General features: G+C 52.3%; 9 protein-coding genes across 9 annotated transcripts; 3 read left to right on the forward strand and 6 right to left on the reverse strand.

The window, feature by feature from the left end:
- Window positions 1-196: 196 nt before the first annotated feature.
- On the forward strand, window positions 197-2431 carry VTN49DRAFT_3077 (uncharacterized protein; the record flags this gene model as incomplete). The annotated part of the gene is made up of 4 exons (XM_069410873.1): window positions 197-277; window positions 421-769; window positions 847-1598; window positions 1667-2431. The coding sequence occupies 4 exons, from the start codon at window positions 197-199 to the stop codon at window positions 2429-2431; spliced, it is 1947 nt and encodes a 648-aa protein (XP_069269635.1).
- A 745-nt stretch (window positions 2432-3176) lies between these two features.
- VTN49DRAFT_3078 (uncharacterized protein) lies at window positions 3177-3452 on the reverse strand (the record flags this gene model as incomplete). The annotated part of the gene is made up of 1 exon (XM_069410874.1): window positions 3177-3452. The coding sequence occupies one exon, from the start codon at window positions 3450-3452 to the stop codon at window positions 3177-3179; it is 276 nt and encodes a 91-aa protein (XP_069269636.1).
- Window positions 3453-3492: 40 nt separating this feature from the next.
- On the reverse strand, window positions 3493-5519 carry VTN49DRAFT_3079 (uncharacterized protein; the record flags this gene model as incomplete). Its single annotated transcript, XM_069410875.1, has 7 exons — window positions 3493-3584; window positions 3638-4249; window positions 4305-4542; window positions 4595-4954; window positions 5014-5099; window positions 5269-5447; window positions 5509-5519. The coding sequence occupies 7 exons, from the start codon at window positions 5517-5519 to the stop codon at window positions 3493-3495; spliced, it is 1578 nt and encodes a 525-aa protein (XP_069269637.1).
- Window positions 5520-6330: 811 nt separating this feature from the next.
- On the reverse strand, window positions 6331-7065 carry VTN49DRAFT_3080 (uncharacterized protein; the record flags this gene model as incomplete). Its single annotated transcript, XM_069410877.1, has 3 exons — window positions 6331-6420; window positions 6524-6717; window positions 6804-7065. 3 exons carry the CDS (start codon window positions 7063-7065, stop codon window positions 6331-6333), a joined length of 546 nt encoding a protein of 181 aa, XP_069269638.1.
- Window positions 7066-7758: 693 nt separating this feature from the next.
- On the reverse strand, window positions 7759-8469 carry VTN49DRAFT_3081 (uncharacterized protein; the record flags this gene model as incomplete). The annotated part of the gene is made up of 5 exons (XM_069410878.1): window positions 7759-7896; window positions 7952-8000; window positions 8057-8305; window positions 8393-8403; window positions 8464-8469. The coding sequence occupies 5 exons, from the start codon at window positions 8467-8469 to the stop codon at window positions 7759-7761; spliced, it is 453 nt and encodes a 150-aa protein (XP_069269639.1).
- Window positions 8470-9616: 1147 nt separating this feature from the next.
- On the reverse strand, window positions 9617-10887 carry VTN49DRAFT_3082 (uncharacterized protein; the record flags this gene model as incomplete). The annotated part of the gene is made up of 4 exons (XM_069410879.1): window positions 9617-10484; window positions 10553-10625; window positions 10684-10797; window positions 10872-10887. 4 exons carry the CDS (start codon window positions 10885-10887, stop codon window positions 9617-9619), a joined length of 1071 nt encoding a protein of 356 aa, XP_069269640.1.
- A 1095-nt stretch (window positions 10888-11982) lies between these two features.
- On the reverse strand, window positions 11983-13780 carry VTN49DRAFT_3083 (uncharacterized protein; the record flags this gene model as incomplete). Its single annotated transcript, XM_069410880.1, has 4 exons — window positions 11983-13269; window positions 13361-13601; window positions 13658-13693; window positions 13758-13780. The coding sequence occupies 4 exons, from the start codon at window positions 13778-13780 to the stop codon at window positions 11983-11985; spliced, it is 1587 nt and encodes a 528-aa protein (XP_069269641.1).
- Window positions 13781-14303: 523 nt separating this feature from the next.
- Window positions 14304-15581, forward strand: VTN49DRAFT_3084 (uncharacterized protein; the record flags this gene model as incomplete). Its single annotated transcript, XM_069410881.1, has 4 exons — window positions 14304-14344; window positions 14398-14563; window positions 14623-15282; window positions 15333-15581. The coding sequence occupies 4 exons, from the start codon at window positions 14304-14306 to the stop codon at window positions 15579-15581; spliced, it is 1116 nt and encodes a 371-aa protein (XP_069269642.1).
- Window positions 15582-16080: 499 nt separating this feature from the next.
- On the forward strand, window positions 16081-18537 carry VTN49DRAFT_3085 (uncharacterized protein; the record flags this gene model as incomplete). The annotated part of the gene is made up of 4 exons (XM_069410882.1): window positions 16081-16158; window positions 16223-16340; window positions 16411-17925; window positions 17978-18537. The coding sequence occupies 4 exons, from the start codon at window positions 16081-16083 to the stop codon at window positions 18535-18537; spliced, it is 2271 nt and encodes a 756-aa protein (XP_069269643.1).
- Between the last annotated feature and the right edge of the window lie 781 nt (window positions 18538-19318).

Raw genomic sequence — 19318 nt, forward strand, 5'->3', positions numbered from 1 at the left:
TTCTACCCCGACCTCAACGACCGTTTCTCCATCCTGTGTCCCCCGTTATCTTCTTGAGAGCTTTGTTCGATAGCTTGTTGCTGCACAATGCCACGACACGTGGCTCCCATTCCACGTTCAGAAAGCCAAAATTTCAATCACGGGCGGTAATTCGACACAGTCGGGGCCACAAAGGTCTCTATTTTGGCCCACCAAGATGTCAAGCTCAGCCCAAACGCAGAAGGTTGACAATCGCCAGTCGCGATCTTGTCGAGTTTGTCGCATACGCAAGGTCAAGGTACGTCAGATGAGATCAGATTGATATTTTTTGTGTTTGTTGTTTTTGAGTATCGATCGGCGTTCTATCAAATCGGGTAATACGATTCCCAGGGTACGGCACAAAGGTGACAAGGAACACCTGACTGACATGATCCCTCGCAGTGCGATCGGGTCAAACCCTGCCAGGCTTGCTGTGCACACGGCCATCCGTCCCAATGCGTCTATGACCCAGGTCCTTCCGGTGATCAGTTCCAGCCGATCAGCCAAGAAGAAGAGATAGCAAGGCTTCGCAATGAAATCCAGGAATTACGTGCGAGACTAGGTCGCCAAGCGCCTACGGCAGACACGGCGCTAGGGGAACGAGCCGTGGGAGGTGCGAAGCTGGTTGAATTAGAGCGCCTGTTTGACACGCTCCGCTCCGGGCCACCGGATGCCGTCGCGAGTTTGGTTGATTCCATACGTGCTAATAGACCGAGCCTACAACCATATGATGATTTGGAAGGGGAAACTGGTGAGTGCTGCTTCGGGAGCAGTTATCAAATTTTTAATTCGAATCGAGTTCTTGGGAAGCTAATGACTTTGCTCCAGATGACGATGCGCTGCCAGCCGCTTCTAACAACCGAAGTCTTGTTAGGCCAAGGCTACCATTGCGAGGTCCCCGCAATGGCGCGGAAAAGCAGCATCATTCCCACGAATGGGAGTTGCAAGCGCGGCGGCTCTCTTCAACGCTGCAGCAACAACACCGCGGACTTACCCGCCGCAGATATAGCCGCAGTAGTAGCGGCAGCAATGATAGCAGCGACAGCGGTAGTAGTGTCAGTAGCCGTAGCAGCACCATCACTGTTCCGTCTGATGATGAACAATGCGGCCCGTTGTCGCGATTTGTGTCAAACAAACCAATGTTGGACGTGTTTATCCAGCGATTCGTTGACGCGTTCAGCCCCGAAGTAGACACCAGTTCGGGCCGAGCCGGTGCCTTGCGCGCTGGGGCGGGCATCCGCATGTTCTCTCCACTGCTCAGCAGCGCCTACGAAGCGGTCTCGCTCACGTTCAGCGGTCGGATGATGAATGAACCGCGCATAGAATCAGCTGGAATGAAGCTCTATCCACGAGTATTGCGGTCGTTGCAGGACGCGCTGTTCGACCCGGAGCGGAGTCGCGCAGAGGCCACCCTCATCACGGTTGTCTTACTTCTTGCCTTTGAGAGCATTGAACGAACGTCCCAGACGGGCGTGACGGCACATGTCAGAGGGGCGACGCAATTGATTCGTCATCGTGGTCCAGAGAGTCATATGTATGGCGTCGAGCATTTGCTCTTCACAGAGCTACGTCCGTATTGGGTAAGGAAGCCCCTAATATCGCCTATACGAGACGTCCAAGGCGCTGATATGGTATGGCCTATAAATAGGTATTTAGCGGTCTTGTCGATCGTAAAGCTTTTTTCATGAACGCGGAAGCGTGGAAAACGATTCCATGGTCGGCCGGTACTTCCAGAAAGGACTATCTACACTACCTATTGGATATCGCGGTCGAGATTCCGGAGCTACTTGGAGAACATGATGATCTCAAGCGTGCACGACAGTTCCAATCGATTGACCAAAGCGAGTTGTCCTCCAGACAAATGAAACTCTGGGGCCGCATCGCCGAGATCACTGCACGGCTCGAAAAATGGAAGAGAGACTACATTGACAACCATCCAAAGGGACCACCGAAACCCGATCCTACGGCTTTCCAGGGCGCGGGTCCCTTTCCGGTATTCCGCTGCCGTGACCTCCGCACCATGGCCATCATCGAGCAGCCGCCCCTGGTTTATGCAGATCTGCTCCAGCTTCAAGGCGTGTGCGTCTACATGACTACGCGGCTCATCCTGTCCACCGCAGATGATCGCCCGGAAGGTGCGGTGACCAGGGCAGAGAAGTACCAGTTCGCCTGCTACATTGCGCGCAGTTTGGAATGCTATCTCCGTCGTTCCCCTGGCAACATGATCAACCGGCTGGCGTTCCCCGTGCGCGTTGCTTGGGAGGCCTTCCCACCGGTCGGTCCGGAACGGGAGTTTATGATGCAGGTATTTCACTACGTGGAGCAGAAACATGGTCTAAGGCTATGGGGTAGTGGTCTTCCCGAGCTCACGGTTCGCGCGAGACCAGCCCCCACGGCAGAACAAGCAGCCTGATAACGAAGAAAAAAAAAAAAAAAAAAAAAAAAACAACCAATTGTCGCAGGATGAGGACTTCACCGGTATCATCCATCAATGTTGATCAACTTTACTCCTTGTTCGGCGAAGGAGCAGGTTCGGTGACTTTGGTTTTTCTTTTTCATTGCTTAAGATCGTCAAAGCTCCATACAATCTCAAAATTTTGTGACCAGCAGTGCTACACTTCCATCATTTCCGGATTCAACCCATGATGGAGGGAAACGCCGTTGTCAGTGCAGAGCCTGAAACTTCCCGCAGCACATGGACGCCAGTACATACATTGGACGACGTTCACCGATTGGTATCGGTTGACCATATGTAGGTTAATTCTCTCCCGAGCAAGAGCATACTCCGCAAACTCCTTACTTTGGGATGTTTGCTGAAAGCGGGCCTGTAATTTCGGGAAAGGGCTTCAGTTCATATACCCAAGTGTAATAATCGATGGCTTGTAGGTAGCTGAAGATAGCAGAATCAGAGATTTAGGTTCCTCATGTCCAGCTTGCTGCTAGGCTCATCGAGCTATTTGAGAATGATCAGAGCCTTGAAACACTGGGACTGGCATTAATACTTAATAGTAGATTACCCTCACGGACGTTGGTTCTGGAGAGCCAGGGAAGCCTTGAGCGTTAGGTGAAGATGTAGGCCTCACAACTCTGGCTCTATATAACGTTCGTGGGAACGTGTCTTCGGGCAGATGGCAGGAATACTTATGCTGTCCTTGATACTACGCCGTCCAGCTCATGTACGAAGAAGACTGTACAAATGAAAACAAAGGAAATGTTGGTCTAGACAGCATCGACTCTAACATGATACATCCCAAGGAAACGAGAGAGCTTCCCATGTCGAAAAGCCCAGCCCGCTGCTCCAATGCAGTTTTCTCTTTATCGGCGTCCTTCATTTTATACGCTGTTTCCATATTGTACACACCTAAAAGAGACAGACCCTCATCAGGGCTAAAAAGCAGGAAGCTGAGAGGGCATAGCGGAGTTGTTTTTGGCATTACATCATCGTCTTCCTCCCAGTTCCCCGTCTTCCGTCGTTCACGAGCTCGACGAGGAGTTCTCCAGCTCAGCCAAGATCTTCTCACCCTTGGCCCGGGCGGAGGCGAAGTCACCAACCATGTAGAAGGCAGCTGCCAAACGTTAGCATTGATTCAGATGCTTTTCATTTCTGTAGCAAACTTACCCTCCGGAAGGTCATCACCCTCACCGTTGATGATGGCCTTGAAAGAGGCAATGGTGTCCTTCAGGTCGACCAGCTTGCCCTCAATACCGGTGAAGACCTCAGCGACAGCAAATGGCTGAGACAGGAAACGCTGCAGCTTCCGGGCACGCTCGACAGTAAGCTTGTCGGCCTCGGACAGTTCGTCCATACCCAGAATGGCAATGATATCCTGCAGCGACTTGTACTCCTGAAGCATCTGCTGCACGCGAGTAGCCACATAGTAGTGCTCCTCACCAATGATACGAGGGTCCAGCATGCGGGACTTGGAGTCAAGAGGGTCGACAGCAGGGTAGATACCCAACTCAGAGATACTGCGGGACAGGACAGTGGTGGCGTCCAAGTGCGCGAAGGTGGTGGCCGGGGCAGGGTCAGTCAAGTCATCGGCAGGCACGTAGACGGCCTGGACCGAGGTGATGGAACCCTTGGTGGTGGTGGTGATACGCTCCTGCATGGCACCCATGTCGACGGCCAGAGTAGGCTGGTAACCGACGGCAGACGGGATACGACCCAGCAGGGCAGACACCTCCGAACCGGCCTGGGTGAAACGGAAGATGTTGTCAATGAAGAGCAGCACTGCACAATTAGCACAAGCCACTTTAAGGTCACGCTATCTCAAAAGAAAACATACCATCCTGACCCTCCTCGTCACGGAAGTACTCAGCAATGGTCAGGCCAGTCAGGGCGACACGGGCACGAGCACCCGGGGGCTCGTTCATCTGACCGAACACCAGCGCGACCTTGGAGTCACCATCGAGCTTGATGACACCAGTCTGCTGCATTTCGTGGTACAGATCGTTACCCTCACGAGTACGCTCGCCGACACCAGTGAACACGGAGTAACCACCGTGCGCCTTGGCAATGTTGTTCTAGGGATAATTAGTATCGCAAAGAAAGACAGAATGCGGAGAATGCACATACAATCAGCTCCTGAATGAAGACAGTCTTGCCGACACCGGCACCGCCGAACAGACCGATCTTGCCACCACGAGCATAAGGAGCGAGCAGGTCGACAACCTTGATACCGGTGACCAGAATCTCGGCCTCGGTGGACTGCTCGGAGAACGACGGGGGATCAGTGTGAATCGGGTTGTACTTGGTGGCCTTGATGGGACCGCGCTCATCAATCGGGTCACCAGTGACGTTCATGATACGGCCCAGAGTGCCAGGGCCGACAGGGACCTTGATAGGAGCACCGGTATCGGTGACCGGAGAACCGCGGGACAGACCCTCGGTACCGTCCATTGCAATCGTTCGGACGACATTCTCACCCAGGTGTTGCTAATGCAAGCCTTGGTCAATTAAATGATCCAGCCTGACGCGGGAATGCAATCACCTACCGCGACCTCCAGCACCAGCTTCTGGCCGTTGTTGTCGGTCTCCAAGGCGTTCAGAATCGGAGGGAGCTTGTCCGAATCGAACTTGACTGCAAGAAGTCATTAGTGACCATCCAGACAGAGTCAATTGAGCCCAATGGCGCGAGTATCACGATGGATGGCAGGGATGATGGACGAAAATAAAGAATTTGCACCCATCGCAACTGATCGCGGAATGCCAAGCCGGGCCTCATTGGTGTGTGTCCAAATTGTACATACCGTCGACGACGGCACCAATGACCTGGTGAATCTTGCCGACGAGGTTCGAGCCGGCCTCCGTGCTGGCGAACCTAGCAGAAAGGGCAGGGAGGACATTGGGACGGAGAGGCTCGAAGGCGCGACGGGCCACAGGGGTCGGTCGGGCGAAAGCAGCCCTCCCGAGGGTCCGGGCGAGGCCGCTGGAGGGAAAAAGAGGCGTCAGCAAGCTGAAAAAGCGCGCAATCAAGTCAATTGACCTACCTCTTGAACATGATGAACTGTCGAAGAGCGAAGGGGATGAAGAGGGGGGAGGAATTGATGACGAAAGGCAGCTCTGCCGGGAGGGAGAGAAGAGAGAGGAAAGGAAAGAACCCAGCGAAAACACTTGTTGGGTGGTCGAGTTTGCTGGCCTTGGCGCTTTTCCTTTTTGGGGCGGGTTTGCCGATTTTCCCGCAATCCTCCGAGCCGCCTTTCTCGCTTTACAGAGAGCACAGAGGATCTGGAGAGACGGGGACTACGGATTTCAGGCGTAGAAATGTCTGTTAATCGATTGATTCATCGTAGATCAAATTGATTACGCAGTCAATGGCATCTCCAAGAGCTTGAATTGCTGCCCTAGGTGTTTGTTCTGAATTGCAAGGGTGTCGAGTCGGCAACCGAGGATGACATAATCACGAATTTCGCAGCTGGCCCAGCAACGAAAGTGGCAGAAAGATGACGCCGGTAGAATTGAAGGCTGGCGGCATGGTTGACCATTGACCGCCATCACCAATCAATATCCACGTCAAGCATGCAAGGTGCAGGACTACGCTTGTTCCGCGGGCATCCGGCAAGATCATACTGCGTACAGCAAGCATGGCCTAAGCATCAACACCAGAATACAGTACTGTACTCTCTCATTGCATCAAACACCACTCTGATCTAAGACAACAAAGGAAATCAATTATTTTATGGCACAGTAGACAGTACATGATGGATTGTCCCACTTTGACACGGGGCCGGTTGAACAAACGTCTCGACGCATCAGCGAACACAACACCTGCCCAACCTTGCGAACCCCAAGCCTCACTTCCGTGGCAAGATTTATGAGCTCTTCGCAGGTGCGCTCTGAACGAAACCGCGGCCAGTATAACCCTCGCTGCCCGGGCCGGTGATGGCTTCGATCTTCTCGGCCTGTGGGAACAGAGTTAGTGCATGCAGATGCCAAAATATTCGAAAGATGTCGCGTTATGATAGCCGCAACAAGAAAAGTACGTAATAAGATAGAGAAACATACCTTGGCGTATTCATTCATAGCCTCCTGCCATTCCTTCGTCATGGTACGAGGAGCCGGGTTCGCGCCCGCACGGATACCAGCGAAAATGATCAGAGAGAGCGCCAACAGCTGCGCGACCTTGGAAGCGACCTTCCAGCCCTCACCCTTGGGGGGCTCGGAACGGGGGCCATGAGGGCCAAAAGCAATCCAGTATGCTGCATTTCCCTACATCAGCACCGAACCATGGCCATCACCATCATTGGCCGCGGAAACTTCCGCTATCGGCCCAGGTGTGACGTACCGGCCTTCTTCTCCTGCAGCGTCATCTCATGCCAGTCCACCTTCATGCGATCGCGCAGCTGCATCCACAATTCGGCTTGTTCCTGCGGAGGCATGGACTCCCAGCGCTTCTCAATTCCCGCCAGCGTGGGGTTGGCGATAGCGTGTTGAGAAGACGCCCGGGTCTGCAGAACCTGAGCGGGAGCCGCAAATCGAGCCATTGGGACGGCATTGGACCGCACAGCGGCGGTGCGAGCCGCTTGGGACACGGATCGAAGGAACATCGTGAACGAGAACGAAGACGCAAAAAGAAAATCGCCAACGAGGAAAAGAAGAAGGAAAGACACGCAATTGACAGGGAGAAAACACCCCAAGATGGGAGTCGGGAGAGGAGGACGCGGATTCGAGGCAAGGACGGGAGTCGGGTAGACAGAAGTGAAGTGGTGAGTGTGGTGAGAGTGAGCGAAGAGGATCTCCTCGGCGCCGCTAGAGGTTGGCACATCTCGTTTTGCATGTCGCTGATTGGCCCAATGGGCGGTCTCGTTGTTCGGGCCGTTCAAATTCCCGATTTGCAGAAAAATTCTCGGAAACGGATACAGCATCATACGATGGATCTTACAGTGATCATTTCATGACATTACTCTTTCCCGCTGGGCGTTCTATGAAATAGGATTCGAGATAGCTACTCTCGGGAATCTTGCTCACAACTACTTATCTCTACACACTGGTGTTCGTCATTCCGGTTGCTGGCAGCAAGGTCTTGGCACAAACCAGAACAAGCGACTATGAACAATGAATGAGACCAGCAATACCTTCCATAAGCGCACGAAATCAAAACCGTAGCAATGGGAAACACGTGATTGGGATTGTCGGCAGAGCCTCTTGGTCGGAATCAATTGCAAGTCTTTTCCCGCAAAGCACAGAATGAGTGCAAAGGGGACCGCTAGTATTCCTCCGGAACCAGCCGGCGTCGTTGTTTATTTGGCCTTACCGCCGCTGGCCTCTGCCAACACATTCTTCCACTCAATCTCGGATTTATCGTCGGCATGGATGGACTGGTGGATGTTCAGAGCATTCTTGAGGTTCTCACGAGTGCTGGCGTACAGCATGGACCACTGCAACAATCATCAGTATGAGAAGCGAAATCAAGAAAAGCATATTTGCACATACGAAAGTCGACGTGTCACTGGGCACCCAGGAAATAAAGACAATCTTGTTCCTAATCCATATCGTCAGCAGAACGATTTCATCTCTCGGATTACAAGGAACACCAACCGCTTGCCCTCGCCACCTCCTAGCTCGTACTCAACATCGTAAACCGCGTACCGAGGAACGGGCCGGCCATTGCTGTCCTTGGCTTCCTCCAGTTTGGACCGGAACACCTCATAGTCGGGTTCGCTGGAAATCTCGTCGATGACGATTTCCTTGCGGTTGTCGGCGATCTTGTAGATGATGAACTTGGTCTTGCCGCGGCTCAGGCGGAAGTCATTGAATGCAGTGATGCACTCATCGGTGATAGTGACCCTGTGAAAAGCGTATTAGGGGGCCGAGGCCAGCAAAGAGGGATTCCTATCCAACGGATAGAACCCCTATATATCAAACGCAACGTACCCAGAAGCAAGCTATTCTCATACGTTAGTTCAATTCTGCAATTCAAGCCGAAGGATATGGGTTTCACGTACCGACATTGTTCTAGATTAACTTGAACAGTCAACAGAGGAAAACGACACCTGTCGAGATAATGTTAGCGGGGCGGAGTCCACCGGATGCCAAGTTGAGGCATGTCAAGGCAGGCACAGTAGGGTCCATACTGCCTGAGAAGCGACCAGAGTGTTCTGTGAACGACACAAAATCAACTGGAGATGACAATGTGCGGTGAGTTGTGGATTCGCAAAAGGCAGCCTGGTGATGGAGGGGCTTGTTTGTTTCCTGGCCGTAGTGGGGGGACTAGTAGGGGATGGCCGTTGGCCTCAGCCCCGGGTCACGTGCGAGGCAGCAATCAAGATAAATAATGGCATTGAGTATAGTTTTCTTTCAATTGTCATTCCTATCTTTCAAAGAAGCTGAATTGACTCATATGGCAGTGCAGAATCTGCAGTAGGCGTTCAAGAGGAATTGTAGAGCGTTCTCCTTATGATTTAATTGTATTGCGCTCTGAAGTTCTAAGGAACAAGCGGTGGCTTGCACCCACTTTTCCTTCATGGGACTATGACATGCATGAGAATTGAACGCATGCAAATCCCAACGAACTCTTCCATTGTGTTGGGGGATAATCCCACGATAATACTGCTCTATCAAGGCAAGGTTGTTTAACTTTGGAGGTATAAAGGACTGCGGCAGGCCGCTTCCAAAGCAACTCTCAACCGTCATAGCGAACTGCACGGGGATAATGGCCTGGGATGAGTACGTACAGTAGATTGGACACATGAAGATGGACCAATTCGTCATTTGTATCGAATTAATGCCTAGAAGACCCAGTTTCTGGATGCCGCGACAAGTTCCATGGCTTCCGGTGCTACGTAAGCATATGAACGGCGTGCCTACGTACCTAGGTACTGCACGGGGTTCTGAATTCCAGCTGGACAATGCACTCTCCACGGAACTTGCACAGAACCGTACTTAAGCGACCATTCCTTATACACTGGGTACATGATTCTAGCATAGCGTATACAGATGTCAAATGTGAGACGTGATTATCCAACCTCACCTCTGATGACCAGTCATTATCGTGCATAGTCAGATAGTATATATCCCATCAACCTGATCTAAGTACACCCTGTAACGCCAGAAAAATGCCAAAGCGGAACCAAGTCATCTTTGTGTCAGGATCCTGCATTATCTTTCCCGTCTTTCCAACATCCGTACGAGGGCTTCCAGAACCCAGACCCGAACTCGCTCAATGATCCGTCGTAAGCGATTCTTGACATCCTCCCAGCTCCGCTTCCTAAGACGCAGAACTATGTACAATGCGCCCAGGAGCGCCAGATCCCAAAGAAAGTGGCGTACGACGAAGGAAAGTATGTACCGTATCCATGATAGAATGCTGTGATGTAGTCGTTTGTGGCGAGGGGAGGGAGTGAGCTGTTCGCGGAGGGCAGCAATCTCTGTCTTAAGCGTCGTCAACGCATCCTCGATGCGTTCGAGTCGGCGATCATATTTCCGTGGTTTGCGTCGAGGGGGGGATGATCGAGCTTCTACGAATTCTTCTTCGTCATCATCGTCGTCTTCGGTATCTCCTTGTGATGTGGCGTGGTCGTTGTCGTCTCTTGGAGGCGAGGATACAGTAGGCTGGCTGACTGGGCTGAGGACACGTAATCGCGATGGCGATGCACTCTCGCGACGGCGATATATAGCAAGATCCTCGTCTTCGTCCTCATCCTCCTCCTCGCGGCTGTTCCCTCCTGCCTGGCCATAAGTTTGTTGTGAATGTAATCGTCCGTCAATACTTCCGTATCGATGTTCGTAACTCTGTGTGTAACCCTGCGCCGACGCAGGCCCAGGACGGCTTGGTACCGATGATGACCCTGATGACGATGATGTCGCATTTGCACGTATTTGATTCCACACAAACTCCAACTCTGCGACCAGTTCGCGGGCTTCTGGTGTTTGGGAAGCATATCGATGCATGGTTTCGATGAGAGTCTCTATGTAGCGTTTCTTGGCTTCGGTACGAGACAGCGATCGCTGTGCATACCACGCGTCCCTGGCACACAAAAGCGCTTATCATCAGACCGGAGCCGAAAGTAAAGGGCTTAGACGGGGAAGAAAAACCATTTTTCGCGTTCAGCTTGGACCTCTGGCGAGTCGCCGACCGGACGGGGCATGATGCCTTCGACATCTCCTTCTGCACACTACGTTAATACTGGGTGAACCGTGCATGTTGTCTCCGACGACAAACCAACCCATGCTCTGTTTGTACAGGCCGTACAGCTTCAAGCGCTCCGAAGTGGGCGGGCGGGTAGTGCCCGCCCGGGGAATTTTCTTGACGGTGTTCAAGGCATGGACGAAGACTCGATCTGTCCCCAATTGTCTGTCAGTCGAACGAGTCCCTGTTGGCAGGGAAATGATGAGGGGTATCATTAGAGCGCACCGATTGAGTCGGACATTGTGGTGGCAAATCATCTGAGAGGCACCTGGGCTCTTAACTCGGTCCGGAAATTGACATGAATGGTCCAGGCGGCGTAGGATCACTTTGGAATGCCTAGAGATAGACCTGTTGACATTGACGCGGCCGGATGATGGGGGAATTGGGGGACTTGGATTTTCGAAGCTGTTGTCGATTGATATCAGTATCGTCGGCTATTGCTCATGCAGCACTTCTCCGCAGCAGGGCGACAACAACAACAGGGGCAACATATATCAAGGGGTACAAGACGAGACGGTAAGCGAATGGGACCAGCCCCGGCATCGAAGACAATTGATGCACCGGATTTCTGTTGATTTTCGGAATTCTGACCAAGCGGGTGCATCTGTTCTCAGAATGTGAACCTCGTGAAAGACTTCCTTGAGCCGCGGCATAGAGCTGCTCTGCTACCCGAACTTTACCGGTTTGGGAAATCATGTGCTGTAAGAATTCCTGTTTCTCCTCACCAGAGTGGAGAAGTTCAAGGACCCTGGACACACAGTACGGGCTACATTTTCGGAGTCAGAAGGAACAGTTTGGAATACACAGCGTGGGCACTCGAGTTACGGGAAGATCGATCAAATGCACTCGAGGTTCGATTCAGATTCGACGTCATTCCCAATTCTTCACCATCACGACTAGTGATGCAACGGTAGAAATAGCATCTTCGGCCATTGACCTTTCAATTGCTTTATCCTGTAGACGGTACCTACAGTATAATACATAAGACTAAGTACCAATTCAATTCCATCCCCAAATTTGCCGTGAGATCACATCAGCATGGTACAGTCCCTTCGTCCGTTGAACGACGGGAGCTGCCAAAGGACATGAATGCATGGGCGCCAGGTAGGAAAACAAAAAGAAACAAACACCACCGTTCTTCACATAACTTGCCTTAAAACAATCTCTGACCATCGAAAAAAAAGAAGCAAGCAACGCCACGCATGGATGAAACATGTCACGCTACCATTCCCACAAATCGAGCCACAATGCAGGTGAAGAAATTCAGCCGCATACCGTAAAATCATGTCTCCAAGTACCCTGCTGAGAGAATAAACGCCATGGAAATGGTCCCAGGTTAAGTCTGCGCATAGACACCTGTACCACTGCGATATCCGCCACGACCCCGGTTGCCATAGCCACGATTATACCCACGGCCTCTTCCCCCATAACCGCGTCCCCTTCCTCGACTGCGATAGCTGCCGCGGAATCCATCCACGCTACCTTGGCCGAAGGTCTCAATGTTCTTCCGCTCCTCATCACTGCGTCGCTCACGGCGGACAATGCCCTCCTCACGGTCCCGAATCTCGCTAGAGATATTATCAAAGAAAGATGCCGCCTTGTTGTATCCAACAGGAATTGTGGGCTTGCTACTGTCGCCTGATGTGCCGTTGACCGCTTTGCCGTCTTCGACAATAGGAGACCCCGTTGCCACGGCTTCTTTCACAAGATCCTGCTTATTGAACTTGGCGTTGGCAGATTCGAAATCAAACTCCGTATCAGGAACTTCAACCGTCTTAGGCTGCGAATAATGTCCGCCGCGATGACTCCAGCGACCCCGTGGTGCTTGATGACCATCTCTATGCCCACGATTGTCGTGCGTTTTCATTTCGCTGAACTTCTTAGTCATAGAATCAACTGCTCCGTCGGCCGTAGATTTCTTCTGCGTGTTGGGCTGAGGCAGCTTGGCCATGGCTGCTGCCACAGCCGCGGTCGCAGCACGGGTCGCGTCTGTAATCGCGGCTTGCGCCGTACTTTGCGAAGTAGCAACGGTGGTGGTTGGTACGGAGGCTTTAGCGTCAGGTGTGGAAATCGGGATTGCTGGAATGAAACGGTCCGCCTTCGGGCCCGTTGGCGCCGATGGCGGAGGTGCTTGAGAAGCGGATGTAGCCGGGGCAGGAGCCTGGGTTGCGGCAGGTGAGGCACCCTGCGTGACTTCGGCGACAGACGGTTTCGACTCGGTAGTTGACGTTGGTGCAGGCGCGGCCGTAGGAGCAGGCGTGGTGCTCTTGGTTGTCGTTGGCTTGTCACTTGCAGGGAGCTCCGAGGTTTGCGTAGTGACTGCAGGCGCTACAGAGGCGGGAGCTTGGTGATCCAGCTGCCCGTGAGGTGGTCCAATCGGTCCCTGCGACTGAGGAAAACCTGGCGCACCCTGGGGATATGGTCCTGGGGGAGGGTACCATCCGGGGGCCGCGCTATACGGGGGGAAGCCGGGAGCACCTGACGGATAACCAGGAGGGCCATAGCGTTGACCGTAAGGAGGGTAGAAACTTGAATATGGAGGCTGTTGTTGTGGGTATCCTGGTGGCGGGCGTGTGGCTTGCGGTTGAGAGACCTGAGGGCCAGGGCCGGGACGAGACATGCTCTGTTTTGTTGATTAGTAAAATTCACATGCGAATTGTCTTTAAACAACAGACTATGTGTGACAATGCTGCTCAAGGGTAGGAAGAACTTACGCCTAGAATGGCAGGGTCATTGGGCATCTGCGGACGCGGTGGCTCTTCTTTCTTTTCTTCTTCGGCAAGACTGATGTCTTTCACATCGCTGCCACGGAAGACGATATATTCATAGACACTGCTCGAAGGCGGTATCTCCTCGGCGGGATTGCCACGGCGACCTTCGGTACCGTAAGAGACAACATTCTCCAAGGCAATTGTCGAAGCTTCGGGATTGATTTCGTGCAGTGTTCCGACATAGCTGTTGAACCGATATGAGCATCATAGAAGTTGTAGCGACAATCCATCGAGAAATACCGGATATCACTCTTAGAAATCAGATTGAAGCGTTGACTAAGTGGACGAGGTCAGTGACGCCGATTTCGACCAACACTGCTAGCGAGTGGCGGGAACAAACCCTATCAAATGATTCATATCCATGATGGCAAGAGGGAAAAAATATAACTGCGCGCACGGCGCTGACTGAGGTAAAGAGAAGGAAAAACGAACGAATGGTTGGGCGACTAATGGCAAGGTCCAGGGAGGGAGACGGTGAGAAGGCTGGAGAGCTGCAACTCGAACCTACTGGTTCTCAGGACGTTTTGCGAAGAAGGCTACGGGAAGCGGTAGAAGCCGGTTGGGCAGGAATGATGAGTAAGCTATTGCAAGGAGAATTACTGAACTGTACAGCGAAAATTACTATTTTTACAATTTTATGACGAACTATGGCGTATGGTAAGAGTTAATAGCAGCGATTATCCGCAGCTAGCAACTTCGTAAATCTAAATGCTGTATTTTTCTGGTTAGATCACTAATAAAATTTCACAATAATGTATTTTAAAGATTTTGAATTGAGAATACAATTTCCTGCCCTTTGGGCTTCGCCCAGCAACATCACATCATCCCCGCATGGTAAATTTCTCAGGGCCTTGATGAATCATTGCGGAGCATGTAGATTCACACGATGCAGTCGCTGTCGAATAAAGAATATTTCTTCGAAACTACGTATGTGCACCTGGTGATCCCGCAGCTGGACGGTATGTTGAGACTTCGTTTAGGGCCTCTATCGAGGAAAGCAAACGCAAAGCTGCCAAAGCGAAAAATAATAATGGGAACCCAATACGCCTGAAGAGCAAAATCCTAGCCATCGCGGCCGATCCATTCAGCCAAGATGCTGTCTACATTGCCGAAAGTGCGGGAACAGTACGCAAAGTGGTCCTCGAAGTAGGTGCGCATTCCCGCTAGTGATAGATTCAACGACCGCACTAAAGCAAGAAATTTAGACTGGAGAAAGTGCCGCCGTGTTTAAAGGACCAACTGCTCCGGTGACCAGCGTTGCCTTGAGCCCCGACGGCAAGATTGTTTTTGCCGGATGTTGGGACAAGACTGTGTGGAGTTGGGATATACAGTCAAAGCGGCCGCTGCGGAGATATGAAGGCCACACAGACTTCGTCAAGTCTGTCATTACGGCGCGGGTCGGTGGCCAGGACATTCTGATTTCGGGTAGTGCAGATGCCACAATAGCCGTGTACAACATTGCTACCGGCGAGAGGCTGCATGTGTTCAAGGAGGAGATGCGCGGTATTCAAGACCTCTGCATTGACCCGTGGTCGCTGGAGGACCCATCCCGGATAGTTTTCTTTTCCTCAGGAAGCGACCGCGAGATTCGACAATTCCAATACTCGGCCACTGATGCCTCCGAAGCAGCGCAGCCAATTCTTACGCATGAAACAAGCGTGTTCAAAATATACTTCGATAATGATGGTGATTTGTGGACAGCATCCGCAGATAAGACAGCCAAGTGCCTTGTGCGGGAGAATGGTTGGAAGGCCAATTTAACGCTCGAACACCCTGATTTCGTTCGTGACGTGGTGGTGTATGAGCAAGGTGGTTGGGTGGTGACCGCTTGCCGCGACGAAGAAGTTCGAGTGTGGAACAAGGCAGTAAGTATTGATTCTTCGCAATGGGGGAATCTGATACCTAATCGCTGCAGACGGGTGAACTGTATCACGTTTTCTCCGGGCACGTCGAAGAAGTGACTGGTTTGCTGCTGATTGGCCACCTTCTGGTCAGCGTTAGCATCGACGCTACGATTCGCCGATGGTCACTACGGCCAGCCGATCTCCAACGTGCCAAAGAAGAAGCTAAGAAGACGGGCGCCGAAGAAGAGGAGAAGCCGGCGCCGATGCTGACTGAAGAGGAGGAGCGTGAGCTGGCCGAGCTACTGGAAGAGGACGATTGATTAGTAGCATAGAAGTCAAGCCACTGTAGAGGCCAGCACAGTACAGCAACTTTATAGATTCGAGTACCGAATTATTTCTCACGTTGCTCGATATCAGTACTATTTATTTGAATTTGTAGAGGGCGTTGCGCGATGAGGGAGAAATGACGTGCATGGGCGGAGGCTGTCTCGGAGGCCAATCTCGATCGTTCGGCGGACCCTGCATCTCTCTTTTCGACAGTGCTAATTAGTGCATCTGAGATGCGCCAGAATGTTTATTTCGTGGGCAGGCGTCTCAGGCATTGCACAAACAACTCCAGGAATTACAAGGCTCATCAGAGCAACCGGAAAACATAGTGTGGTCGGTTTTTCGTTTACATCATCACCGTTACGGCCCGCATCCGAAATTACCCCTCCGCAGTCCCGTTTTAACCCTGTTACCTGCACCGCCATCGTCTCCAATCGCCGGACGTTTTTCGAGGCTTCTTGTAGGTTGGATTCGGGGCGATTAATGGCCAATATGGCTGGAATCAAGGCCGAAGGTCAGACGGATCGGCCACAGCTTGTGAACCGATTGAGCGAGAGCCGATCACCATATGTAAGCACCCTGACACGGTTTGATGCTTCACCATTTCGTAGGGATTTTATTGACATGATGGTAGGTGCGCAGTCATATGCATAATCCAGTCGCCTGGCAGCTTTGGGATCAGAAAGCTGTCGAACTGGCGAAGAAGTATAATCGGCTTATCTTCTTAAGCATCGGATATTCAGCCTGCCACTGTAGGTTGCCTAGCGCTCACCATTCACTAGGATTATCCGTCAGAATAACCGAAACTGATGATCAAATCAGGGTGCCATGTGATGGAAAAGGAGTCCTTCATGTCTCAAGAGGTCGCCTCGATCTTGAACGAATCGTTCATCCCGATTAAAGTAGACCGCGAGGAGCGACCTGATGTGGACGATGTCTACATGAACTACGTGCAGGCAACGACCGGCTCCGGTGGCTGGCCATTGAATGTCTTCCTTACCCCGAATCTGGAGCCTGTCTTTGGTGGCACATACTGGCCAGGTCCCAATGCCAACCCACACTCGTTCGTAGGGGGCGAACGACCCATCGGCTTCGTCGAGATCCTTGAGAAACTGCGCAACGTTTGGCAGACGCAACAGAGTCGGTGTTTGGACAGTGCGAAGGAGATCACCCGACAACTGCGTGAGTTTGCCGAAGAAGGCACTCTCTCGCACCAAGGTGAGCGCAAGGGTGACGAGGATCTGGAAATTGAGCTCCTCGAGGAAGCCTATCGGCATTTTGCGTCCCGGTTCGACCCGGTTCATGGCGGCTTCGGGCGTGCGCCGAAATTTCCAACTCCAGCGAACTTGAACTTTCTACTGCGACTTGGAATGTACCCGAGCGCCGTGTCGGATATTGTCGGAGAGGAGGAATGCGCCAGCGCGACCGCTATGGCCGTGAAGACGCTGTTGAAGATCGCCCGCAGTGGCATTCGAGACCATATCGGCAACGGATTTGCGCGGTACAGCGTAACGGCAGACTGGAGTCTGCCTCATTTTGAGAAAATGCTGTATGATCAAGCGCAGCTGCTCGATGCGTTCGTAGATGGGTTCCGGGTTTCCAATGAGCCAGAACTCCTGGGCGCCGCTTACGATCTTGTAAATTATCTGACACAATCACCGATACGATCTTCGACCGGTGGATTTCACTCTTCCGAAGATGCGGATAGCCTTCCGACCCCCAATGATACGGATAAGCGAGAGGGTGCGTTTTATGTATGGACCCTGAAAGAGTTCCAGCAAGTTTTAGGACAGCGAGACGCTGGAGTGTGTGCTCGGCACTGGGGTGTGCTACCAGACGGCAATGTGGCCGCCGAGAATGATCCTCACGATGAGTTTATGAACCAAAACGTGTTGTCCATCCAGGTAACACCGAGCAAGCTCGCGAAGGAGTTCGGCTTGAGTGAAGACGAGGTGATCCGTATCATCAAGACCGGGCGTCAGAAATTGCGGGAATACCGGGACCAAGTCCGAGTACGACCGGATCTGGATGACAAGATTATTGTCGCATGGAATGGATTGGCCATTGGAGCTTTGGCCAGAGCCAGCATCCTCTTTGAAGACATTGATCCGGCCAAAGCAGCGCAATGCAGAGAAGCTGCCATTCGGGCGGCAACGTTTATCAAGCAGAATCTGTTCGAGCCTTCCACTGGTCAGCTCTGGAGAATATACCGTGACGGCAATCGTGGGGATACTCCGGGTTTCGCAGATGACTATGCGTATTTGACGAATGGACTGATCAGCCTCTACGAGGCTACCTTCGACGATAGCTACTTGGAGTGGGCAGAGCAGTTGCAGAGTAGGTGTTTTTGAATGATCGAGAAGGACTTTCTGCTGACTTATGAACACAGAGCATCTGAATGAGAATTTCCTGGCCCCGGGTGCTACTCCCGGTACATCGGCTGGGTACTACACGACGTCGTCGGCACCGGCTTCCGGGACGCCTGGGCCACTCTTGCGACTGAAGAGGGGGACTGACTCGGCGACGCCGTCGGTAAACGGCATCATCGCACGCAATTTGCTTCGCCTCGCATCACTTCTGGAAGACGACCACTATCGTAAACTTGCACATGAAACCTGCCAGGCATTTGCGGTTGAGATCCTTCAACACCCGTTTCTGTTCGTCAACTTGTTGGACGCGGTTGTCGGCCTCCACATCCACGTCCGCAACATTACGGGGGTGCTGGCTACTTCCAACGGAGCCGACGCCGTCATCAGTCGGATTCGTGAGGAAGCTGCTCTGGCCGCGTCGACATCAACGGTAACGACCGCAGTTGTGGATGTGGGATCCCAACAACGCCAGTCGACGTGGCTGCGGAAACGTAATCCGCTCTATCGAGAGCTGAAACCAGGCACAAAGAACTTTTTACTGTTATGTGAGCAGGGCAGTTGTCGGACCATCGATTTGTAGAATAATTACGGAGTGTTGGTACTAGGTACCTGTTACGAGATAATTTCAGGTGTGATTTCATTTTCAACATGAGATGTTTCCTTTCACCCTCGGAAATTGCAAGAGTCCGGAGGACGCGAACGTTGGCTTTGTTCTAAAGAATCCCGTGGAAGCCAGAATGACCGTCGCACGACAGAATTCCCAATCAGCCGTCAATCCTCCGTCCCGCGCTCGGTGATGAAACACAGATCTCTCAGCGCGAGTTAGTTGATCGATCTGCTTCCGTAGTCTTCGATTTGTCGATGGGAAATCAAGAGCCGAGAGTCCAGACCAGAGCAGCCCACCGTATCCTGCACTCTGGCACCGTTGTATCACTTGTATGAGAAGGTGTGCCCCTAACTGCCCACCAGGGCAGCCTTGGAAATTCTTAGCTCCAACTGCGAAAATTCTGATTGATCGTTCTGGTGTGGGATTTCTGGAGTTCAGTTTCAGCTTCTCCCTCCGGGCCCACTGCACAAAGCTGACTCGCGCTGACCAGTGGCAAGTTCTGGAAGTACTGAATTCACCGAGATAATGACCCTCTTGGGACCGACCGATTCTATCTGCCGACGATCCTCGAGTTAATAAGCGGCGAACACTGCTTGACGAAGGATTTCGATCGGTTGGGAATTCGCAGATGTACTCCGTACCCGGAGTCCAGGACTGCCCCGAGTCCTTGACCAGTTGACCTCATCACTCAGCATCCGGTCCGCCAAGCGTGACTGGGAACCTCAGCGCATCCCCCAGATCATGTGATTGGCCG

This window comes from Thermomyces lanuginosus (genome assembly GCF_041956635.1).
Source record: "Thermomyces lanuginosus strain ATCC 200065 unplaced genomic scaffold VTN49scaffold_27, whole genome shotgun sequence".
NCBI classification, from domain to species: Eukaryota; Fungi; Ascomycota; class Eurotiomycetes; order Eurotiales; family Trichocomaceae; genus Thermomyces; species Thermomyces lanuginosus.